The sequence below is a fragment of the Cololabis saira genome, chromosome 6 (genome assembly GCF_033807715.1).
Source record: "Cololabis saira isolate AMF1-May2022 chromosome 6, fColSai1.1, whole genome shotgun sequence".
In the NCBI taxonomy this organism is placed as follows: domain Eukaryota; kingdom Metazoa; phylum Chordata; class Actinopteri; order Beloniformes; family Belonidae; genus Cololabis; species Cololabis saira.
Genome location: NC_084592.1, coordinates 20,622,361 through 20,649,171, shown reverse-complemented (window position 1 = coordinate 20,649,171; position 26,811 = coordinate 20,622,361). Strand labels below are relative to the sequence as shown.

General features: G+C 40.9%; 1 protein-coding gene across 5 annotated transcripts in view; it reads left to right on the top strand.

Moving 5' to 3' along the window:
• Positions 1-26,811, top strand: part of tanc1b (tetratricopeptide repeat, ankyrin repeat and coiled-coil containing 1b) — a 115,456-nt gene that overhangs the window by 26,636 nt on the left and 62,009 nt on the right. For 4 of the 5 annotated variants that reach the window (XM_061723600.1, XM_061723598.1, XM_061723599.1 and 1 more), the window contains exons 3-4: positions 7,043-7,240; positions 22,342-22,446. In XM_061723600.1, coding sequence (XP_061579584.1) covers positions 7,043-7,240; positions 22,342-22,446 — 303 coding nt within the window. Of the gene's footprint in view, positions 1-7,042; positions 7,241-22,188; positions 22,246-22,341; positions 22,447-26,811 lie in introns of those variants that run through there. The other variant, XM_061723601.1, reaches the window with a different exon arrangement.

The following is a 26,811-nucleotide window of genomic DNA, read 5'->3' as shown; positions in this document are numbered from 1 at the left end:
CAGATCACATTCCACTCTACAGCTCTACTTGAGAAGAAAAAGGCACTGTCCAGATTCATAACCATGAAGACATTTCAAAGGGTTTGACTATGTCAACACCACTTACAAGGATGCTGTTAGGATAAACACTTTGCACAAGGAAATATAGATTTAAATTCATGGTGGTTAGTTTTGACCAAATATGGATGATAATTCTTCCAGCTAGTCTCAGTGAAAGTTTCACACGACAACATAAATTTAGATTGCAACAAAACCATTTCGGACATAAACTGATTATTGTGTAAAATATGATTTTGCACAAATTCTCGAATAATGAATTGTTCAGGTAAAGGTTAATTGTTTTTCTTTAAATATAATGAAATCATGGTTATGATGGAATATTAGATTAAAAAAGCATTTACGACTCTTTATGACCACCTTATTAAATTTCTGTCCCCTCGAGTGCATATTTAAAAAAAAAAAAAAAATTCTCGAAATAATATTGATCGGTTTTATGAGTTGGATATGACCTCGTGGGCTCTGGACCTTTTGCTTTGATGAGGAGGAAAAAAGCACGTAGGGGACTGTAATCATTTTTACATCATCCCAAGCCAGCTCTGTATAATTAGAAAGGACTGATTTGCTCGACCACAGCATGGACTGAAATTGCAGGCCTCGTCCCAACCAGGGTTTTGGAAAGTAACTGAAATAGCACTGGCAAGTTTCTGTCCGTGTGTCCATCTGCGTATTATAGTATCGGTCAGATGGCAGCGCAGTCACCATAACACACTGCTGCCAGTTCACCAGCATTGGATGGCGAGCTTTTTATGTGGTGCCTCGTGTTTTTTGAAGCAGCTACCAAAATTACAACTTAATCTCTTTAACATGCTGTATGGCTGAAACGTGCATCGACCGCAACCTGCTGTGACTGCTGCAAACTAACAAGCCCCTGGCAGCTGTTAGTGTATAAGTGTGCAGTGTTTGTTAAAATAAGCTTTCCTGAGTATAGAAGCATGTGTTGCACTGAAGCAGTTATCACTGCCTGAATGATGGAGATCAGATATGATAGAATATTTTAAACTTGATGCTTATTTGACTATTTTTCAAAGTTTGCTCTAGATTCACGGTATCACATCACCAGTAGTCACATTTAAATCATGATCAGTCACACTAACACTTCCCTAAGGAGCTAAAGAAGTGTCTCTCTCGGTTTACATGCAGTATGTCCGAGTCAGGTCAAGGTGACAGAAGGTCATGCCCTTTGCTGGCTCAATCACTGGTTTTCCATGCCTGTAGACATGCAGAGGTGTCATTTGAACCTTTCTGCTTCCTGTTTCTGGCATTCCTCTTTGTTCAGTAGCCCTTTAAAACACAGGACAGCTTTGTGTCTGTCTGTTCTGGAAAGGCAGAGGTGGGCAGAAATGGCTCTCTGTTTCTGATTTACTCACCAGTCCAAAAATGCTCACATCCCCGAAGAGTGCAGAAGGGGGCTTTTAGTAGCCTGCCTCTTTCGCATCAGACTCTTCAGTGATTTCTGTAAACCTTGGGAAGGAGCAGACAGGAGCCAATACCAATTTGCTCATGCCCTCAAAATAGAACTAAAGCTAATCGTTATTACTGTGGTTGACCACATGTGCAGTTATGATTTAGCTCCGTCTGCTGACGCATGGCCTGTTTTGCTTGTTAGATATTACATGTTATCTTGAGGTTGATAATTCATATGTTTTAATTTGTGGTAGTGATGAGTGGGCAACTTTTATTCTGCAGAATAGATTACTATGCTGCGAGCCAACACCAGGGCTGCACTGGTCTCCCCATTTAGGGATTTGGTAGAACACAATCTGTTTTTTCGGTTTGTGGGGGAAAGAATAAGACAGTAATCTGCAACCATTTGGGTACATGCACAGATTTTGAGGAAACATTTCTGTGACAAAATGCTGTATTTTGACATGTTTGAATCATTCTTGATGAAGGATCAAGTTATGAAAGCATTGGAGAAAACAGTGACTGGCTTATATTATCAGGCATGAGTTTTCTTGAAGTTTTTTTTTATTTTTCATTGAATGCTTTCAAATCATCTTTATAAAGAGGAAGAAAAGTGTACAAATCCCCACTTTGATCAAGATGAGACAACATGAGATGTTGTAAATTTACCATTAAGTTTTTGTTTTAGAGATAGTCTTGATGTAATTATTGGTAACCATCGTTGACAAACAAACAAACAGAGAGGAAAAAGGAATGGTTTGAACAGAAGCTTGATAAAGATAAAACACAGATTCATTTTTTTTCCCATGACATACTTAAAATGCCAGAAAAGGGACATTCAGGGGGTGTTTTTTGTGGATTAGATGGTATCTGTACTTAATCGTCAATGACAGTCTTATTTGCTCCACTAACTTGATGTCCTTCTCATGTGTCCAAGAGGCATGGGAAATGTTCACAGGCCCATGACCCCAGGTTTAAATACACACTAAACAGCCTCGTTTTTCTCTCATGTAGGTCCGTTGTACTTTTGCACATTACTAGCAGTCATCTACATTTATATTCAGTCCATTGAATGACTCATCTTTGTCTTATTCTGCCTAGGGGGTGTGATGTTTTTTTTTTTAATTTTGTATTAATGTGAATTACATTCTCTAAAACATTAACAAAATCAGCACAGTTACCCACTGTGGGTTTCTATCATGCATTCCAATAATTCATCTCTGAGTGAACCTTGTTGACGTTACAACTGGAGGGCATGTCATTTCATTATCCACCAGCTTGTGCTGCAACATATTTTCAGGTATGCATGACTTTTTGAGAAAATTACTAATTTTGGAGTGTACAGGTATTCAGGCGTACACACCAGGCCTGGGAGAGATTCATGTCCATGTCTCTGTAAAACCACGGCTTGGTTTGCCTGTTAGTTTCAAAGCTTCTATTTGAGGTGGAACTTTTTTCTTTTTAAACTTATTTGAGGGTTTTGCTCACTTTTCCATCCCTAAGCACATCACACCTCGAAAATACAAAACGTAGTGTCGGTTCTGTTTGGTATGTTTACAATACTAATGATCAGATACAGAGGCAATAAATACCCATGGCAATCGTAGAGTCTTTTGATGTGGGCTTGAATGCTGATTACACCCTTTTGAATTGTTTAGTCAGAAGAGGGGTTTTAGTGTTACCTGTTTGCATACAAGTGAATATCGGAGGATATCCAAGCTTGGTTCTTCCCCGAGGTGAAATGGTGTTTTGTTTGTTTTGTTTTTGGTACTCCTCTTTTCTACATTCCAGTTTGTATGCAAAGGGAAGTCTGCTTGGCTCAGCACACCACTTTTAATAAGTGCTACTGTCACTCATCTGATTCTGTGATGCTGGTGAGCTGTGTGAGGTCATGCAACGATGTGATGTTCAGCTTGTGTGATTTACCAAGAGGGTGGCTTTTATGTGCCATTATGATGCCACCCCTGTGTGAAAAAGGGCTCACTTAAAACATACTCTTGATCTCTTGGGTAGTTAAGCAACTCTTTGAGTTGCAAGGCACTAGAGGTTGATGAGATTCACACCATGATGCTGAAGGGTTTGGACAATGTTGGGCTTTTTCCTAAAATACTTGACCAGCACTTGATTGCAGCTAGGTTACTATAGGGGGTCCAAGGATTTGTGCGTTTCATTTCTGGGTTTCCAAGAAGGTTTCTTCTTAGAATCTCATGGAGGTAATGGTGGAAACATTAGGAACTATATAGGGGAGATTGCAACGGACTTGAAAAGAAGAAGAAGAGGGAATGGCAGGTCCCCCCCTTATGAGCCTGGTCCTGCTCAAGGTTTCTTCCCTCCTAAAGGGGAGTTTTTCCTTGCCACTGTTTGGCTTAAGGCTTTTATCCCACTAGGGGAGTTTTTACCTGGGATTGTTTAGGTAATAATTGCTCGGGGGTTTATGTTCTGAGTCTCTGGAAAGCGCCTAGAGACAACTTCTGTTGTAATGGACGCTATATAAATAAAATTGAATTGAATTGAATGGATGCTCCAAGCCAATCAGTTAATGTAAGACCAGAGTAAGATTTATGTCTAGGTTTACAACTGGAAGCCAAACAAAGACCCATATCCATTTGCAATTTCTTTGATGGATTTTAGAAATGCTTAATTGTTCTGCAGAAGACGGTCCTCATAATGTGACTCCCAGAATGCACTGGGTTTTACAACAGTGTGTTAACGGCTGAGATGGGCCAGCATCTACAATCCTGTTTTGTAGACTTTTCTAGACATCATAAGAAGCTACTGTATTTAAATGAGAACAAATATCAAAGTCACAGATCATAGATCATGCAAACTTTATCCAGCTTTCTCATCACAACACAATCTGAGAAATATCATGCTGATCCCAAATGTGATACTGATATTGAATTTTCTGCTTCACAATCCTCTGCTCCAACTTAAAAAAAGTGACTATTCACTTTAAAAAAAAAAAAGTATTCTTATCCACCATGTTTAATGCTCTGCAGAGAAAACTATTATATATAACTATATATGTTATATATTGTATATGCCATACATTGCCTGTTAGAGCTAGGATAGGCTCTAGCAGACCCCCGTGACCTTGTAAGCCGGTGTAGAAGCTGATTGGATGGAGTTTTGTAATATTTCTCTTGGGTCAGGCCGCCAGCTGCCACCTTGTTATGTTTCCTGTTGAGAGAATACATGTCACATGGATGGTCTGGAGGTGGGTTTTCGGCCCAAGGCTGAAGAGGAAGTTTCTGGGGGTGTTGTTTATTTGTGAGGGTAAAATGGAGTGAAGGACTTCTGGTGGAATGAGTAAAGTGGGTGTTTTAATGGATCAGTTTGTATAAGAGGCTGTCAAGCTGGATGCAAAGCTTTTGAGTTATCAGTTCATATGTGTGTCAACACAAATGGCAAACTAAAATAAACATTTCCAGTTCACATAGTCTGTTCTGCACTATGCAGTTTTAGGCCAGTGAAAACAGAACTTTTGATAAACTTTATCCTCGACGAGGTTATCCTGATATTTTGCTTTGCAGAATTTACTTAACTGCTCTGTGTGACGCTGACATAAAAAGTCCTATATGCATAATCTCGTTTATTCTAAACCAATTTTTAGTGTAATAGACTGGTTTCCGGTGATGAATAGTTTAAAACATTATGGAACAAAAAAAACAAAATCACTGACAGAAGGGCTGCAACTAACAACTGTTCTGTAGAGATGCACCGATCAGGATTTTGAGGGCCGATCACCGATCACCGATTACCGATTTCGAAAACCAGTATCGGCCGATCCCGATTTTTCCGATTACCGATCCAAGGGTGAAATCCATAAATTCGTCAATATTGTTGTCTCATGTACACGACACTGACATTGTATTATTAGGTATAAAAATTAGGAGATTAGGTGTAAACTCGGCTTACAAAGAGTAAGTGTAGTTTAGTAGCTTCAGCTTTCCAGTGGTAATAATTATGTACATGTGACCAACACAGAAACAGCAGACATGTCACTCTCTAAAAGTTGATAGAAGTTGCAAATTATAAACCTTAGTTTTCCTGTGGAAAGAGGAATTCAATCTTAAAATAAAAATTAATTATGAATTATTAAGCTTTGTGAAAGCTTTAGCGGTAGCATCCGCCGCGTGTGAAGAAACTCTTGTATAGTTTGGTAAAACTCCGACAGGATTTCATCAGTGAAATATTTACGAGGCGGCAGCGCGCACCACGGCAGCGCGCACCGCGGATCCAAGCTGCAAACGTGTTTAAACCTGATGTCTGCTACAACAGAAAGCGGCTGATGAGCAAAGCTTATGAATTAATTACCTTACGATGTAGTTCTTTATTTTTCTTCCCGTCGTTTACAGTCTCTGTTACAGGTGTAACAGCTGAATTAGTGCCGTTGCGCGCGCTCCTTTTTTTCTCTCCCCTTTTTCTGCGGCAGCCAACTTTGAAAACTCAATATAGCCTACTCCGTCTGAAGAACTTTCAAATGTCTAATAAGCTTCATTATGTTGTGATTCTTTTGTAATATTACTCCTCATGGTATCTCCTTTGGACACACTTTGCAAACTGCAAATTTGTTGTCCTTTTCAGACATTGTAAAAGTCCCGCACTGGTGAGGCCGGTCACGCTCCCTCAGGACCGCTCGGTCTGAGATTCGGGAACGCCCACGCGGGCGGCGTTTGTTGTTCTAAACGTAATAAGATCGGCCGCTCTGAACTATTATTTTTCCGATCTCCGATCAAAGCCGATAGGGCCATTATCGGCCCGATCCCGATCGGGGGCCGATCGATCGGTGCATCTCTACTGTTCTGATAGTCGATTCGTCCTCGACTATTGAAACGATTAGTCGACTAATAGAATTATGAATCATTTAATTATTAAATGGCTCTTATTTAGCTCTCAGCTATTACATTTCACACAACGTTTTTTTAAATGATTTGCTAATTAAAAATAAAAGACAAGAAAAGATGGACACTTAATAAAAAATACATCTTTCAATGAACTTTGCTGCCAGTCCCCGTGTTGTTGCATCGGCCACCGCCATATTGTTTAACTGTTGCTGTATTCTAGTGTGCATGTGCAACTCTCAGCAGGGATAGAAAGGAGGGAGATGCCTCACTCTGTTGAAATGTTTATTTTCTTTTGCCGACAGAAGTCGACAAATTTGTCTAACTATTTTTATTATTGATTGTTGTTGACAATGTCGACTAATTATTGGATCACTAACAGAGTATTTTAATGATTCTTGTGTCATTTTAACAAACAGCTTAGTGCAGCCCCTGGTTAAGGGGGATTTTTCATCTTCAGTTTTAACACCACAAAACTAAATCCTGCCAAATCAGCACTCTACATTTACACATAATACTAATGTTTGTGTAGTACATTTATCCAAAACACGTTAATCCCGAGGGCTTCACGTCTCCCCTGTTGTACATAAAAAAAACAAACCAATTCTCTATTGATCTCAGAGAAATATACATTTCCTTTTGTACGAGTATTGATATCAAGTTTAAGACCACTGCCTATATGATGCCAGTGTTCATTCATTTTGGTTTGAGGTAATTGTGATTCTCCTCGACAGGTGACGTTCACAGCCATAGTGCTCAGAGAAGATTTCCTCCTGAGGCAAACCCCCAGCCTGGCAGCGGTCATCTTAACGCACAAGATGACATTTTCAGGCTAAGCTTTACCAAGGGAGTGTCCATGTCTCTCCCTTCCTCACCTCTTCTGCCACGGCAGTCCTATATGATGCCCTTGCGTCCTAACAAGAAATCACCAGGTACTTATTTTTGGTGGGGGGGATTTGACACTTACTTTTGTTGTTGATACTCAGTCTGTGTCAGATTATTACCTGTATTTGAACATTTAAGTTCATTATCTCATATTTTGAGTCAGTTAAATGGTGACCTGATGTGTATTCACAAGTCCAAGATGTTTTTATTTTTTGCTTGATTATTTTTGTATGATTTACTGTGAAATTTATTTTTTTGTGTTTTATAGCTCAGAATGCTTTCTTGAAATTTGCATTTTAGAAATATCCCTTTCACGCTTTTAAATATTGATAAAATGTTACAGATGTGCTATAAAAATTTAATTTATTTTTTACCATCTGTAAAAACCAATTTAGTCACATAACGAGAGCTTTATTTGTATTCATTGGGCCTCCTATCAAAGTGGTGACACTACCTTCAGGTTTGTGTTTGTGCATTTGCATATCCAAAAACCTTCCAGTTTTTTCTGTTGGAAGTAAAATGCTGCTGATGCAACTTTAAAGGTGTTCCTGTTTCAGATATGTCCAGCAGTTTTGAGCAATTGCCACTTTTTGTAAAAAAAAAAACTACATTTTGACATCTGGCACAAACTGGATGTGACGAGTTAGAGCGTGGGTTCTTACTGCTTACACTTAACTGATTTGTTTTTGTCACTTCACCACCCTCCATCACCTTGTATCAAACAAGAGGTCTCCTCAACTTCACTGTGTGTTTACACTTCAATGGCTGGTAATGGGGGTGTGTTTACGCTGCATTCAAGTCCTCCAGGACTTCTTCTATCAAACACGTTGAGAACATTGTCACCAGCTGTGGAACACTTCAAAGTAGCGTTGCACCTTTTTGGAGCAAAACTTGTTTCAACCTGAATCTTTGTACTTTGGAGACTTGGCACAGGGGAGAGAATTCCTTCAAGTGGTCAATGTGGCCTCGGCCCCCACTCACTCACATGTGGCACTCATCTGTTGGCTATCTAGCCATTGTTGAGAGCGGTTAGAGTTTCAAACTTACCTCTACATGGAGGTAAAGAGTGTAGCATGAAGATGCTTTGATGGAAAGTCTTTTAATATGATGGGTTTTTTAATAGGACATTTTTATTGTTCAAACTCACATCTTAAACGCAAGAATCTATCATTTCAATTTTATGATTAAACATCTACGTTTGACTGGCCTAAAAGTTTAAAATACTGCAATCTGAAAGGATTCATTAAAGATCTGATGTTTATTCAAGCATATTTTTAGATGCATAAATAAAAAAAAAAGTTTAAAATTGTCAAATTACTTCAGTGAGTGGTGGTGAACTGTTCATACAGAGGTGAAAGGAGACTGAAAGAGATAAAGAGAAGAGGCTTGAGAAGGTAAAAAGGGCCCTCGGGACAGGCGAAGGGGAACGCTCATTAAAGACGCATTCCCTCTTGGAGGGATTTGAGGCATGAAAAGGCGAGGAAATGGACTGCCAAGATAGGATAGAGGGCCACCAGTGAGAGGAAGATAGGACAGAGTCTGGCTCTTCTGCAAAGACCTCGCAGGTAACTGTGAAAACCTGGAGGGGAAGCATTCACACCTGCAGTTAATAAACACATGCAGGAAATGTCTCAGCTCTGTGGGGAATCAGCATGGTTGCAATGCCTTGCTTTTTTAAAGCAACATTTACCATTTTAAAAAAAGGAAGAAGAAAAACTTTATCTAGGCCAAACGTTTCTATTGCCACAACATGTTTTACAGGAAACAAAACAATCAATTCTAGAAGACTTATTGAGTTTGTCAAGAAAGGAATTTTGAAACCTATTTAAAAGAAAATTGTTTTGGTTTTTCATTGAATCCTGTTCACTATTAATTTAGTTGTGTTCTCCAGTCTTATTATTCATGATTTATTTATGCGTCCAGTCTATATTTCAGTGCATTGCACCTCTTTTATCCCCTTCCCATCTAGCAGTGATGTCACTGAGGGGGAAGTGGTTCCACAGATTCAGAAAATATTTTGCGGCTGGGGTTCATTTCCTCACACATTGGATAATCAGTTGCAGTTTGCAAGCCTCCAACTTGGTGGTTGTCCTTTTCATGAAAACTTCACAGGGACAACAGGAAAACATTGAGTTAATTAGTAGTGTGACGGATGCCTGAGCCGCAAAGTCTGGTGGCGTTGAGTGCTACGGCTTTGATCAGCTAAGCCCGGAGCTTAACCATGAAACACAGCCCCCTGACATGTGTTGAACAGGACCTGCACATTACTGTCTGTTTGTAGACCCCTTAAAAGACCCCCCTGGGTTGAATGCATCAGTCTCACTTCCTTCATTCTTGCACCAACATAGTGGAAGTTAAAGATGGCAAAAAAAAAACCCAACAAATTTCTTTCATAAGTAAATTGAACAAAGAGCAAAAATTCTTGTGCTCAACCTCTTAATGGTCCTGGGTGTGTAAACAGTGACCTCTACTGGTCATGAAAGGTTATCATACATCTGTGAGATGGAAAAAGCATCTGTCCTCAGGACTGCAAACTTGGCCAGTTAAAGGGAAGACTTTATGCTGCGTTTGCTCATGAAAGCATGTCTAATGTGCCACAACTCAGTGTGAACTAAACACTTAAAAACAGACAAGATACATTTGATTGGATATTAGTTACGGCGATGTTCTGCTCGGATTTAAGGATATCGGATGCGGAGGTGTCACTAATGGTGTCACCTTTGCATCCACACACTCGGGAGTCATCTCTCAGAGGTGACACTCAATGTATATTTTCTGTCTTTAGTTGAAAGTTTAGCTACTGGACCAGTATTAACCACATAAATATGGAAATGCATAGTAGTTTATTGTTGTCAGGGACAGTGTATCATTTTTGTTAGTTTAATTGTCTCGTGATCGTAGAGGTGGCTGTTTTCTGTTGGGTCTTTTATTCACCAAACAGACTAAAGTTGGGGGCAACATGCTGACAAGAGCTGAATGATATCAGTAAAATGTGAAAGATGCAGTATCATAGTTGAAAACCGGTAATGTTACATATGAACCAATATTTCAGTATGTGGTTTTTATGTATTTTATGTATTTTTACATTTGGAGTGGTAATAAACTTGGTAAAGATATCGATTTAAATGCAATATTGTTTTGTTTTCTTTAGCAATATTGATGTTACAATAACGATATATTTTTATTATATTGTGGAGCCCTAGTGCGGAGACTTTTTAATTTAGCATTATCCTGCTTACTCTCTCCGATTCAATCTCACCTCCCAAAGCTAGCTTTTGGTTAGCAAAATCTAAGTCAGTACGTTGCATGCACTAACAGAAAGTCGAATTGTTGCCTTAATCTGACTGATATCAAATTTTTAAAAGCCATGTATCCACCTTAGCCGGGCTGTAGTCCAACCGAACTGAAGCTCTTGAGATTCAATTCAATTCAATTTTATTTATATAGCGTCTAATACAACAGATGTTGTCTCTAGACGCTTTCCAGAGATCCAGAACATAAACATAAACATAAACATAAACCCCGAGCAATTATTACATAAACAATGGCAGGTAAAAACTCCCATAGTGGGAGAAAAGCCTTAAGCCAAACAGTGGCAAGGAAAAACTCCCCTTTAGGAGGGAAGAAACCTTGAGCAGGACCAGGCTCATAAGGGGGGACACTCCTGCCGAAGGCCAGACTGGGGGAGTCGGGGACGTCAGCAGCACACAGCAGGAAGGTGGAAGCAGCAATGGGATGACCAGAGGAGGGGGGGGGGGACCGGACCGCAGGCCAGAACGCAGCTCCCGAGGCTCCGGCCTGCAAACATGCACAAAAGAGAAAAAAGATCGAGCTATTAGTGCCAGATAGAAGAACTAACCGGAAGAACGCCAACGCAAAAGTGGGTGTGGCGCCACCTAGGATCGCGGAGTCAAACGGACATGTAAACTTGAATTTCTCGGAAACTCCAGTTTAATCCTTAGCTAAATGTTGCCAATAGCTTGATTTAGATGTGCATGTAACCACACTGACTGTATTGATAATAACTGATCAGGTGATGATTTTCAATGGCAGTACATCATGCCATGGCCTCTTTGTTGCTTGTCTCTACTTCCTTACTGTTTTGTGGTAGTTTTAATCAATAAAGAGAAGCTTGACAGCTTCGGTGGTGCGTTTTTGTCCCTGTTTTGATGTTAACTTTAGTTTTATCTGTAAACACGTTAGGTTGCACACGTGTTAGGATGTGCTATCAAAAAAAATTCTAACTCGTATTATTGTTTCAGGATAACATTCAAATAATATTCTGAAACATGTGGACGCATGTTGTAGGGCTGGGGATCGATTCAAATGTCAAGAATCGATTCGATTCCGATTCTTAAGATTCAGAATCGATTATCAAGATTCGATTCGATTCTGATATTGATTTGGGTTAATGTTATTAAAACTGTTTTTTGAGCTGTTGCATGAATTATATGACTGTAGTTATGCAAAATATTACTATTAGTATTATATTGGGATTAAACAGCAAGTATTGGCAGCTAATGATGCTGTAAGGACCAATCAGATCCCAGAATGCTGATAAAACTGCTTTCAGAAACAACATGTGGGTCAGAATTACCAAACAGATCCAGGGAGGAAACAGAGACTGATGAAATCGGTTTTATTTTTTCCCACATTCCGTTTTTATTTGTTCCATTTTCGGTCTATTTTGGTTTTTAATTTTTGAGCATTTGGTTTTTAGCATTTTTTGCAAATGTAACCCCAAGACAGTATATAAGTAATGAAATATAGACAATTTATGCAATTATAACACTTTAATGTTTTCATACCTTTAAACATATTTAAAGGCAAAAACATGGCCCCAGTTATTCTCGTGTCCAACAAAACATTCCTTTTTTGGGGATAAACAAAAAAATAACCACAAGTTGTAATGTAATGATGAAAAAAAAAAATACATGAATTAATAAAATAAAAAAAATAAAAATACAAAAAAAATCGATCTTTAGACACATCGATTTTTTCAACACAGGCCTAGCATGTTGATCTATCATTCTTCATCTTCTACAGTGGTAGCTTTTACTTGACTTCGTTATCAGCTGTAGCCCCTTCAGGTCAGCCCTGTGGCTTTGACAGGAACCAGACAGCCCAAGGGAACCATTGATGCCTCCTATAAGGGCTGCGTTGTACGAGACCATGTGAAGCTGCGGGGACTGATTGAAATGTTTCTTAGATGAACTCTGCATTTCACCGCACTCCACTCCAATCTTCTCTGGCTTTGGTTCCACATCACATGGGGCCCCACCCACTATGAAATCTCAAATCTTCAGAGGTCAGAACCGAATAAACTCAGACTTATTGTTTCGTCCGCCGTTCAGTAGAATTATGACACTCATATGATGGTGTTGGGCATTGCTTTACATTGGTTGGGCTTTGAAAATGTATGATCACCCACACAGTGGGAAAAACTGACTCTTGCAGAGCTAAGTGCTTTCCCCTGGCACTCCGGTTTTTCATGGACTATTCATAAAGCCAGTTTCATCTAACATTTTCTGCCTGAATATTATAATTTTAACTTTTGAGCTCATTACCACAATTTAGAATATAAAGACAGTTTTTGTGCAGCTGCTTTCATTCTCCTTGGCTGCACAATGACTAAACACTGTGTCATTGATAAGTTGAAATGTGAAGAAGTCAGAGTCCAACATGAAGAATGCTGGGAAAGCTCCTTGATCACTTCCTAAGCATGAACAATCCTCCCTTTCACCAGCTTTTACTGGATTTTGTAAGATGTTGGTGATGGGTATTCAAGTGTTTGGTATGTGTATCTGTGTGTGTTTGTGTGTGTGTGTGTTCCTGCTGAATGATTGCTTGCTGGTTATGGATGCCTGACTCTTGACAGTGAATACCAGCGAGTCCTCTGCAGTCAAAGATGACCTATCTGCTTTACCCCACAGAGAATCTTTTCACCTCTTTTTCTTCATTCTTTTTTTTCCTCCCCCATGTTGTTTTTTTTTTGCTTACCATTGCATTTGTTTAAAAAGCAAACATACTTTAATTTGGATTTACTGCACATGGAATTTTCCATTTTCCTTTTCCACAAGTCCCTTTTTTCAATTTCGGTGTACTTTCGGAAGAGGTCTGCCAGCTTTATTTTATTTTTTGATTGTTTGATTGTATTCATCACCAGCTTGACGCCTAGTCAAGAATCCTTGAGTATAATTTTATCAGTGTGTCCTTTTACAGTTGTAGAGGTTAACATTTGGGATCTTAATCCTTTGTGCAATGCTTTAAAATTCTGCACCAATCAAAATGAATATGAATGGTTTTGCATTCAGGATTTTGTAGCCTAGGTGTGATGAATGTGAGGGCGCATCTCATCTCTGCCTGCCTCTCATCGTCCTTCAAGGGTCATATATCTGACGCCTCCATTTCTGTGACCTTTTCATGCCTGTTATAAACTTCAATTGCTTATTTCGTCAGTGCTTCTATCTAGAAGGACAGAGTGGTAATAGCACCCTGTTAAATTTTGAAATTAGATTTTGAATGGAGAGGAAAATCTTCTAAGCCTCGTCTGGCACTTAGAGACCAGAGTTCTTTTTCTCCCCTCTTGACCATATATCAACCCTTAGATGTGGCACAAAATTACCTCTTAATAGCCCGCCACATGTTTGTTATTTAATGAGTAGATCCTCTTTGAAGTTTTTGCAAACTGAATTTGATCTTAAGCAAATAATTTGCATTACTCAAACTGTGCCCCTTGTTGACTTTAGATGAGATAAAGGCAGTTGGACATATCATATCAGGCAGTTTACTTTTCATATAAGATGTTTACCTAAACTGTGTCTCCCATACAGCTCTTTTCCTCTCTGTAGTCCGACTTTAATTGGAGCCATGTGACTCCTGTTAATAGGTTGTAGCTGACCATCCACAGATGGATGCAGATGGGTTTCCTGGACACTTTCTGCCTCATAACTGGTTGTACCGGGTTGCTTTTGTAGCGTTTTAACTGGACCTTTCCCCTTCATTATTACACCAGTCGATTTGCTCCGGCCAAATGGGCTTTAATGTCTCATGTGTTGGAAAGCTACCTCCTACATTATCATCATCATCTTAAAAGCTTTTTTCATTTGCTGTCCACTCCAAGACCTAGTTTACAGAGACTTGTCTTTGGGTATTTAAGTTACAGTTTCTTCCTTTTGCATTTCAGCTTGAACATCCATAGATGGCACTGTGCATCAAGCATCCGTTGTTTAGGATTTTTATTGTTCCTTCTTATTCACAAGGATTCTTAGAGGTGGGATTTGCTGTGCGTCTGCTTCCTCCCGTCTATGTTGTATCTTGTGATTTGGGTTACAGAGGCAGACATCTGATAACGGGAGTCTGGAAGTGGAGGAAGTTTGGATGGGTTGCAGTAGGTCAAGGCTGGAGTTGGCTGAGAAGTGTGTTGTTACACGACACGTTTTATGGATAAATGGATCTAAGTCATACAGGCTACTTTTGTTTCTATATTACTTTCTGTCGACTTGCGTGTGTGCTTGTGCTCGGAAAGTGTGGACTCCATGTGGAGAATTTAAAAAGGTACATGTCTAGTTGCTGAGGTGATGTTTGGTTTAATGGTTTAATATTTAGACTAGTGTAAGAGGAGATTTATTTTTGTTAAGTTTATTTTGGTAATTCATGGTTCAGTATTTTATAAATATATTTTGGTATATTCTGATGTAAATCAGGGACTATAGTTAGATTAGTCAGCATACCTGTTGTGATTAATATGTTTTACATAAGGCGGAGTGATACCGTTGGATGTTCAAAATTCCTACTCTGTTTTTGGGTCATTAAAGTACACGCGAACTCCGAAGCCGTTGTCCCCGTCTTTTCTCTTACTCACGACCCGAAATAAGACTAATTTACTCAAGTAAGGCTTCACTCAACACCAGCCTTACACTGGTGGCAGCGGGTTTTGTGGATTGCTGACTTTGCTGTGTTTGAGTTTTTGCCGGGGATAACAAGCTACCGCCGATTTTCTTTTTTTTCTGTCCCGCATCGTGGCCGGCTCCTGCTACGAGCTAACGCGGAGCTGCAGACTCGGTCAGTGCACGTTGGATTAAAGAGGACACGAACTCCGAAAAAAAAAAAAAAAAAAAAAACGGACTTTCAATTACCAAGATACGAACAAAGGACAGTGTTTGTGAGTAACAGAGACTGGCAAAGTGGATACTATTTCTGCTCTTCGTGGATTTTCAAACTGCTGCATATGGGAGATGTGCTGCTGTGGACTGATTTTCATGGGACTGCATGGTAATTTTGTCAACCTGTTACTCTGAATGCAACATCATTAAAGCGGACCCATCTAAATCAACAAAAGCTAAGACTTGGAAATGATATGGGCCCATTGTGAACTGTAACTACAATTTTTGTGCCTCTGCCAGAGAAGAAAAAGAGAACTATGACCAGTAACAGTGACTCAGGGAACGAACTGCCTTTTCAACCTGGTCCCACTCATGCTAATATGTGGCAATACTGGAAAGATTTTCCTCATGTCTTCGTGGGAGATGGAAAGGAGGACTTTTCTAGATGGTGTAGACGTTTTGAAGTGGCTGTAGAAGCTAACCCCAACTCGGACGATGACAGTTTGGCTAAGCTGCTGCCTGCACGCCTGGGTGGTGCTGCATTTAGTTACTGGGACAGCCTAACTGATGGTACGAAATCTGACTACACTGCAGTGAAAGACAAACTTAAGGCTGTTTTTGGACAAACTGCTTATCTCACTACATTTCAAAGTTATGTCAACGCACGCACTCGCCTGCCTGGTGAGGCGCTTCCAGTGTTTGCTGCTGAAATTAGCCGACTGGTGGAGGAAGCTTTTCCCACATATGGACAAAATGCTAAAGATGGAGAAAAATTCAGGCGCTTCATTGCTGGTATTGAGCCTTATCTTCAGGTGCGCTGCCATGAACAAGGATTGACGACACTGGAATCTGCTCTCAAGTTTGCAGTGCAGATTGAGAATGCTCATCATGCCAGCAGGATGTTTTCAAGCCCAAACACACTGCAGTGTTTTTCACAAGCACAAGTCTCGCCTGCTGTCCCTCCTATGACGTCCACTCACCTTCCTGTATCTTCTACCTCTCTTGGGATTCACTCTGCCACCTCAGATGATCTTCAGAAAATGCAGAGAACACTAGAGACACTTACAGACAGGGTGGAGCAGTTACAATTGGAGGTGAAACGCCAGCAACGACAAACACAACATGGTTCATCGGACTATAGACCTCGTCAGCGGAGCCTCACTCCTGATAGTGAGAGGGGTCGCAGCCGTTATTATCCCTCTGACAAGAAATCCTACAGAGACTCTTCCTATGAACGATACTCACCTCATGATGGTTACTACAGATCATCACGGCATGAAAGAGACTGGTATGACAGACGGGATACCCGCACTCGCTCTGGATCACCTGAACATTATGCACGTGCTTACAGTCCATCACCCAGAGACTACACAAGGCGTGGACGCTCTCCTGACTGTCGAGAGGACAGACAACAGTCAAAACCATCCCCAAGTTTTGGACGTGTACGGTTCCATTCCCCTGCACACACCAACTCTTCTCAGGGAAACTACCAGTAGTTGACAATGAGAGCCAGTTGTCAGCTACTGATTCTAACCAGGCTCAAAAGGACCACGATGACCCACCTACTGATGTCACCAGAGACTGTTTATCTGTGGTTGACGTGTCAAGCAGGTATGTGTCAGTTGTGATTGAGGACACTGTTGTACATGCTTTTGTTGACACTGGGGCAGACATTTCAGTTATCAGTGAAGAGTTCAGGATGTCTACACCTTCACTTCATAGAAAGCCGATTATAAAGCAGTTTATTCCTCTCACAGGTGTCACAGGTGATCCTCTTGACTCTGTTGGTTCAATAACAGTAAATCTGAGTATTTCCCACAAACCTATGACACATGCCCTCCAAGTTGTTAGGAACTGTACTAAACCACTGATTTTGGGCTGGGATTTTCTGGTTGCTAATGGTATTATTGTAAACCCACGAAACATGTCGCTCTTGGTAGATGACAAAGTTATCCCATTGGTCAGCCCACACCAGTATGTTCCTAAACTAACTGAGGTGACAGTATCCTCCTCAGTTGCAGTTCCTGCCATGTCAGAAATGGTCATCTCTGCTAAACTAGACACGTCACTTAAAGGACTGGTACCCAACGGTTATATAGGTGTGTTTGAACCACACTACACAAACCAATCATCTACTGGTTTTGCATGGGCTGTTGCAACAGCTGAACAAGGTTTCATCTATGTAAAAGTGGCTAATCCCTCTAGTGATAAAGTCATGTTACACTGTGGCACACAGATAGGAACTTTTCATGCCACTTCTGGCAGTACCAAAGATGAGTACACTGTAACGGAAAGCTCTGTTTGCAATGTAAACATTCAGGTACCCGTGGCATCCAAGCCATTTGAACTACGGGATTTTTCAAACCCCGACCTGACAAGTGCGCAAAATAGGAAGCTGAAAGAGACATTACACTCATTCTCAGATGTGTTCAGTCAGCGATCACATGATTTTGGACGGACAAACCTGGTCACACACAAAATTACTACCACACGTGACATTCCCATCTCACAAAGAGCCTATCGTACCTCTCCTGCCATGAAAATGGAAATTCACCGTCAGGTGGAAGAGCTTAAAGCTCACGATCTGATTGAGGACAGTGCAAGCCCCTGGGCTAGTCCGGTAGTTATGGTAAAGAAAAAAGATGGTACGTACAGATTTTGTGTCGATTTCAGAAAGCTGAACTCAGTTACCATCACTGATGCGCATCCTCTCCCTAGAGTCGATGATAGTTTGGATGCACTGTCTGGCTCTCAGTTTTTCTCTACCATGGACATGTCAAGTGGTTACTGGCAGGTTGAACTAGATCCTGCAGACCGACCCAAAACAGCATTTACAACAGGTGATGGGCTCTACCAATTCAAAGTGATGCCCATGGGTCTGAAAAACTCACCACCAACGTTTCAGAGACTAATGGAGCTCGTCCTGAGAGGTCTCCATTGGACGACGTGTGTCATTTATCTCGATGACATAATCTGTATGGGGAGCAACTTTGATGATCACCTTAAAAATCTGACAGACATTTTCACACGGTTCAGACAAGCAGGTTTGAAGCTGAACCCAAAGAAATGTGAGTTTTGCAAATCTGCAGTCAAGTATATGGGCCATATTGTTTCACGTGATGGACTGGCACTGGACCCAGTCAACTGCCAACGCATATGTGAGTGGCCTGTTCCAAGATCACCCTCTGAGGTTCGAGCATTTCTGGGGTTGTGCTCTTATTACAGACGTTTTGTGCACAAGTATGCCTCCATTGCTCATCCTCTTCACAGACTCACTCAAAAACAGGTGTTATTCGAATGGACAGAAGAGTGCTCCACTGCATTTCAGACATTAAAGGATGCACTCATCTCCCCCCCTATAATGGCTTTTCCCAACTTTCATCAGCCATTTATCCTGAGTACAGATGCATCTAACTATGCAGTTGGCGCAATTCTCTCTCAGGTTCAAAAGGGACAAGAAAGGGTTATAGCGTATGCTAGTCATGTTCTGACCCGCTCAGAGAAAAAGTGGTCTACATATGACAAAGAACTTTGGGCCATTGTCTGGTCAGTCAGGCATTTCAGACACTATTTGAGTTGTAATCCATTCACGATCATCACTGACCACCGCCCCCTTCTCAGTCTAAGGAAGCTGGATGTCACACATGACCCTACAGGACGACGAGGTCGTTGGGCTTTGGAGTTAGATCCATATCAGTGGGCAGTAATACACAAGGATGGAAAGAAACACACAAACGCGGATGCTATGTCACGGATCCCTCCCTCACAGGGGGACACAGCGGTCCTAAAAGACACAACACCTTCTCTACGGGACGACCGTGCTTCTCCTGTTGGACTGAACACACCTTCTTCACTTCCGGCGCTGCAGGACATGCCAACGCAGCCACCATCTGTGGTAAGCACAACAGCTCAGGTGTGTGTATCGCAAGACAGTTCTGTTATTTGGACTGCTAACACAGATGTTGACTTGTTGATAAACACATTCTCTAATCAGGGAAATGACATTTTAGCTGAACAACTTTCTGATCCCATTCTTTCAGATGTGTACACCTGGGTACAGCAAAATGAACGTCCGTACCTCAGACATGTTAAAGGTAAAATGCAGAGAAAACTGTGGTGGCAGTTCCCCAAACTCGTACTGTGTAATGACTTGCTCTGTCGGAAAGCCCACACTGCACCAGGACTGCCAGCTGTGTTTCAGGTGCTTATTCCCAAAACACTCATCACAGAGACAAGGAACATTTTACATGGTAACCCCTGCTCTGGTCATTATAGTGCAGATCGCACATTCAAGAAAGCTCTGACTATGTGCTATTGGCCTAGCATGAGGGGTGATATCGACAATTTCTGTTATGTGTGTCATACATGTGAGGCTTATAGAAAACCTGTACCACAGCTCAGGGCTCCCTTACAGTCAATACAGGCTGAGAGACCATTCCAGTTTGTGTGCACAGATATTACTGAGCTGCCCTCCACTTCACAGGGACACCGTTATGTTCTTGTAGTGCAAGACCACTTTACAAAGTATGTCAGTGCATTCCCTATGTCAGATCAGAAAGCGGCTACTGTGGCCCAACTACTGTGTGAACGTTACATTCCTGAACATGGGGTTCCAGAAGAACTTTTTTCAGATCAGGGACGACAGTATGAATCAGATATTGTCCAAACAATATGTCAGAGACTGCACATAAAAAAGAAAAGGACCTCACCATACCACCCTCGTGGTAATGGGATGGTGGAGAGATTTAATAGGACTTTGAAAGAACAGTTGGCTAAACTCATTCATCAAAATGGTGGTGAATGGGATCACTATTTGCCAGCAGTGGTTCTCTCTTTTAACTCCACCCCACACTCAAGTACTGGTTACTCACCTTATTTTCTGGCTCATGGCAGGGAGCCTCGTCTGCCTGCTAATGTGACTCTGTCCACACCAGTAGTTTCACTAACACCACAGAACTATGGTGCAGAACTAGTGAAACGGCTTGACACCGTTTTCCAGGCCGTTCGCTCTCATCGTGAGGAACAGAGACTCAAGCGTGAGTACTACTTCAACAAGTCTGAAAGATTCAAGCCTTATCAATGTGGGGATCTCGTCTGGATGGATGATCCCACTACACAGAGAAAGAAACTTGACCCTAACTGGACTGGACCTTACAAAGTTGTCTCCTCAGACGACAGGAGGCTCTTATATGAGCTAGTGGATTTGAGACGTGCTGGGGCTGGACACAAAGTGGTTCACTATGATCGCTTAAAACCATATAGATCCTCTGGGGTTACATCCCCAGCACAAGTGGAGAAACCTGTGGTTTCACGGCATATGGAGACTCTTCCCAGGTATACCGCGTTATCTGGTTCACTTCCCTTACATCACGGACTACCTGAGACTGGACAGGTTGTTGCCCCTGCCTGTCCCTCTGTTCCACTGCTGAGGAGACCATCAGGTCGGGTCTCTCATGTCCTGCCACAACCCAACCAACAATCTGTTGCTGCTCCAGCAGTATCTGGCGAGACACGTGGCTCCTCTACAACTCGTTCGGGACGGGTTGTTCGCAGACCACAGAGGCTTTTGCTGTGAGTGCCCCCCCCCCTCCCCCCATTCCCCTCACCTGACGGAAAAGGGACTGTTTTGCATCTTATATGGACTGTTGTTTACATTTGGTGGGACACTGTTTGAGTTTTTCACTATGTTTTGACATGGTCTTTGTTAAAAAAAAAAAAAAAAAAAAAAAAAAAAAAAAACATACATACATACATATCTTTAAAAAAAAAAGAAAAAAAAAAACAAAAAAAGTGGTTGATGTCATTTGTCGTGGTGCACACTAATGGTTATTTAAATTTTCTGGTTACCTGTCAGTGACGGCTAAGTTATTTTCTTGTTCGTTTTGAGATGAGATTTATTTTTCATAACTGTTGAAATGAGGACATTTCATTTGAAGAGGGGGAAGAATGTAAGAGGAGATTTATTTTTGTTAAGTTTATTTTGGTAATTCATGGTTCAGTATTTTATAAATATATTTTGGTATATTCTGATGTAAATCAGGGACTATAGTTAGATTAGTCAGCATACCTGTTGTGATTAATATGTTTTACATAAGGCGGAGTGATACCGTTGGATGTTCAAAATTCCTACTCTGTTTTTGGGTCATTAAAGTACACGCGAACTCCGAAGCCGTTGTCCCCGTCTTTTCTCTTACTCACGACCCGAAATAAGACTAATTTACTCAAGTAAGGCTTCACTCAACACCAGCCTTACACTAGTGTCTTTCTGGGATATCACTGTATAAACGGTTAAATTGCCTTTTAGGAATGACTAATGGACTTTTCACACCACTCCGGAGAACAAACTTACATTCCGGTGGCTTTAGGAATAATGCAAAAGCAGTATGAGCAAACGTTTTTTGCAAATTAAAATCTAGAAATATTTTACGATAGCTCTGCCTTCATGGGATGAACAAGCATCGGGTGTGTAGTTGTGGGATTTTCTATTTCTAGCACGCTGTAAGCAGACGGAATAAAGGAACTAGACAATGAGTCCTCACTACAAGGACGCTCCTGCTGTACTACATAGATCTTCTGCAGGTCTGTACAAATCAATACACAGGAAACGGTAAATCAGTTCTCTCACTTGTGCAACAGTTCGTGTGTGTGTGTGTGTGCGTGTGTGTTTGAGCATTTTTTAGTTTGCTAAGAGGCTAATTGTTGTGGTTTCCTGCCGTAGTTTACATTCCCAAAACCCTCTAGTAGGGTTTTACTGGCAACTCCTGCCATGCAGACAACATTCAGGGTTGTCACACCGGAGCTGCTGTCAGTGCAGGGAGCTGACTCGGTGTGTGTGTGTGTGTGTGTGCGTGTATGTGTGTGTGAGTTTTATGTGCGGCTCGGTGCAGTCGAGCTTATCCACCTAAGACACCAGTGCGTCTCATCTCCATCTGGAACATATTAGTCCTGTGAGAACTCTCTCCGTCTCTGTCATTCCCTCCTGTTTTGCATCTCTCTGTTGGCCGCTCTCTCATTCTCCTTGTTTCTGCTTTCGGTGCTGACAGGTCCGATCAGGAAACCCAAATATGTGGAGAGTCCTCGCGTTCCTTCTGATGCCATTGTTTCGGCTCTGAGGAAGGTGGCTGATAACAAGGAGCCTTCTCACAATGGTGAGTTCTGCTTCTGATTGTTTTATTTATTTTTATTGTGGGGGGGAAGAAAATCTCCTTTTTAGAAGTGGAAAATGTCTTCATGTTTAGTCCATGAATCTAAGCAGAGCCACATTTAAACTCTCTTTCTTCATGTAGGCCCTAATGCAAACACATAATAGCCAAGTGTTTATTTTAAAGTCTGTGTTTAGATTATAAAGGAGTCAGTTTTAAACTGTGCAAAGATGCACTGTTTGACCAAAGCACTGACTCTCTGTCACGGGAAAGTGACTGGGACAAGACCTAAAAATTCTTCGCAACTCTGAAAGTGCCTGTTCTTGTTTCCGCTTTACGAGCCTTAAGCATAATCACTGCCCACTCTTTCTTGTGGCGTTTTGTTTTTGTGTCTATGGGTAATGTTCCACTAAGTACTCTGGTTTGATTTCCAGCTGAGCAGCGCAGACTCAGATTCCTCAACTAAGGTTAAGTAGAGAGTCAGAACACGTTATCTTAAGGAGAAAAGGGCAGTGGAGGAAGAGTGCACCTTGACTTGACATGGCTCATATACATGGACCACAGTAACCCACCACAGAAATACCCCGGCATGAGGGTGTGCCCGGCATTCAGCTGGAACACACCTCAGAGAAGGGCACCGGCAGAAAGTAAATTCCTGATAAATGTGATCTCTGGACAGCTGCTGTGCTGGCACTGTTTATCAGCTAAATATATAACATGCAAACTCAGAAAAAACTGATAAGAATCTTGGTTTGTTAAGTAAGTGCAGCTGGAAAATTTGACCCCACCAATGTTGTTGAGTGTAGGTTGTATTCATTTTACACATTCAACACCCCGCCCAACACTAATGGAAACACCTAAGATTAAACAGAAAGAAAAACCTACTTACGCTTTAATGAGGTGGTTTTTCAAACTTGTCGACAGTCCAGTTTGGCGCTTAAGTGTAATGGAAACACCTTTTCCGCATTTTCAAGTGTCCGCCATCACCGGATTTCAGATTCGTGATGCCGGTGATGTCACGTAGTCGGTCATGTGACCAGACAATATGACCCATCGTCTCCCAGAAATTCCTGAATCCTTCCCGCTGCCCCTAATAAGGGCTTTGCCTTTGAGTGATCATGTTTCGTCTTCAAAGTTGAGATCGTCTTCTTCGTTTTGACGAGATCCAAGGAGAGTTTGTGCTCATAAAAAAGTCCAGCTGGACGACATTTTACAAGAGTTATGCAATGGACACACCGGGGTCTCTCCGCCACGTCACCTTGCCGCAATTTCAGAATTGTCTCTTTATTTTGCGATTACTAAGTGCAATAGAAATCCATGTTAGGAGTCGTTTGACAACAGTCCCTATGAGGTGACATCCTGCTAGAAGCACATATCCGCCCACTCATAACCCTGCGCTTAACTCAGAAGCAGTCTGATTTAATTATACTTCTCCTCGCTGTATTTTACTTTGTCATGCAGTGGGAAAAAAAATTAAGCTCAAAAGAGTTGATGTTCAAAAACCACTTGTGTTTACAGAAGAGCGCTGAGTTCAGTGCTGCCAAAGTAGAAAGTGAGAAAATATTCAGACTTCCTCAGTTTTTTAACACCTAATTTTGTTGATTTTTTTTAACTACAAAGATAAAGCTAGAGTTCACCCACTTCGACAATACCCATTAAAACAAAGTAAAAGCAGTGTGTTTAAATGTATTTTTAGTTGAAGCAGTTTGGTTTTTTTAAGGCGATTGTTGGACGCCGTTGGGCGAGTTTGGTGTGTCCCGTGCAGTCGTCCGTCTGCCTTAATTTTGGTTGATTCCACATAGGGCTGTTCGATTAATCGATTTTAAATCGTAATCGCGATTATGTAATTAGAACGATGTTAAAACGTTAAAATCGTAAAATCGATTTTTCACTTTTTCTTTTTTTTTTACCTTGTCTGCACACATATTAATGATTGATATCATATTAATGATTGATGGAAATACCTCTCAATACCTGCGACAAGTGCCCCATGGGAGAGGCTCTTTAGTGTAGGAGGGGGCGTTGTAACATGCCACCGGGCATCCCTCAAGCCAGATGGGGTAGACCGGCTCGTGTTCCTTGCAAAAAACTTGCAAATGTGAACAACAAATGTAATGACTGACATTACACACCTCTACCTCCTTCATGGGTTGCATTATTATTTAGCATGCAAAGACCCAATTTAGTTTAATTAGAAAATGTCTTGTTTTATTTAATTGGAAATATAACTTACTGTATGTTTGCAAGTGCTGATTTGCTGATTTTTTTTTTTTCAGAGATAAAACTTATATTTTATTATATTTTTTAAAACTTTTTTTCAACTTATTTTACAGAGTTTTGCACTTTATTCATTCATTTTTGGTTTAATAAGAGCAAAGTTTGCACTTAAAGCCCAATGGGGCAAATGTTCAATAAAAAAACAGCATACTCGCCGTCGGCCTCCATGACCAATCTGATTGGTGGAGTGCTTAGCCCTTTACTAGCGAATCAAAGTTAACCGAAAATGACGATAGTAAACATACTCGATAGACAGCGCAGGCAGAGACGCTACATTACACTCTATCATCAGCTTAGATTTGGATTGTGTTGTGAACGCCAGTATATTTTCATTATTAGACATTGTATTTTAGATCCTTCTTGACTTCTATCAGAAATGTAAACACTGACTGATGACAGCAGGCTCTGTTCAGAACTCTAGACTAGAGCGATCCGTCATTTCTGGTTGTTCTTCTTTCCCTTTCTTTCTGGGCGACATCACATATTAGCGTATTGGGACGTACGCTCCAGTCGGCGTCGGGTTGGTGTGTTTGGGAGTATTTTTTGACCAACTCAGGGAGACGACAGCCAACTTTCAGTCCCACAGCTTTTTTATGCCGACGGTCGGCCGTCAGGTTGGTGTGAGCCGACCCTAAGATTGACTGAATAGTTTCAAACTGATTTCATGTTAGAAAATGATCCTCTGGTATTCATCGATTATCATTTAGAAATACATACAGGTAAATTATTCCAGACCAAAGATGAACAATTATGGATTTTTTATATTTTATGACCTTGTTTAAAAGTAACTTTTAGGCTTGTCATGTGCTGTCAGAGTGTCATTGCTGACATGATGTGCACTTTGATTTAATGTCATTGACTGAAAAATGAATTGTTACTTTGATGCATAAAGAGCGATGCTGCATTACTGTTTCTTTTTTCATGGGGTGTTTGAAACTATTGTGTGGCTTCAGGAGATAGGAGAAGCTGCTGGAATGACAACTATCTTGGCAGACCTTGATCAGTCAGGCCTGTAAAGCAGTTAGGTTGAAATCTCTCTGAGGAAGGTCGTGTCACACAGTTGTTCATATTTACAAATTGTAGTATTACTGTTCATATTTTAGTACTTATCATTTTGTTGTTGTGGGAAATTGATGATATAGTCATGCGGAAAAAACAAATATCCACAAATTTAATTTAAGAAAAATGAATGCAATACGTTATGATTACTTTCTGAAGCAACTGTAGCATTTTCTCCAAAAGTGCGTGAAAAGTGAGCAAACCAAGCAAATATTTTTAGTGCCACATAGAATAGATGGAAGTCCTGCTGAGTTAATCCCAAAACAGGCAGTACACAAAAATGGATATTTACCACTGATAATCTCAGGTTTTGCGTCTGATAATAGGGATTTGTCAATTCATGAAAAATAGAAAGATACTGTAGTCTCTGGGACAGTACCCTTGCTAATTGAGTACATTTAAAACATATGTAACGGACAAAAGCCTCTCTTTTTGTACAGCTCCAGGCATTCAAGTGTGAATCTGTTCTCTGGGAGTGATTTGTACACATTCTCAAACGTTGACTCAGCCTCCAAAGAACTGAAGGAATAACCAGTCTGTTTTTAAGGTCAGATAGCTGCCTCTTTGTGGCTCTGATTGACTCCTCGATTCAATAAATGCAGGAGACAAGCCATCAGCCAGGAAAACCTTTCGGCTTCTTTCTCTAACAGTACCCGTTACCAGGTAAAAAAGTGAATTATTAAAAATTTCAGGAAATGAGAAATCTGTCTTTATTAATTATGGGAAATTACAGATTTATTAGCCTAACCAGTGATTGCTAATTGTGACATATCAGTTATATTAAGGCCAGATGCACAACCAACCTCATATGCTTTCTTTCATGTGGTCCAATTTTCATATAGCGCACGCTTCAGAAGCCATGAGTCACCTACTCATGCATAATTTTATCTAATCATCTGTCATTTCATTTTAGTGAGCTGAATGCCTCTTTATGGACTGAAATAATGTATTTGCATATGGATGCTACCTAAACACAACTGATGCCCTGCAGCTGAATGGACTTTAGCTTCTGGTTCTGGCTGGAATGACCCAGAA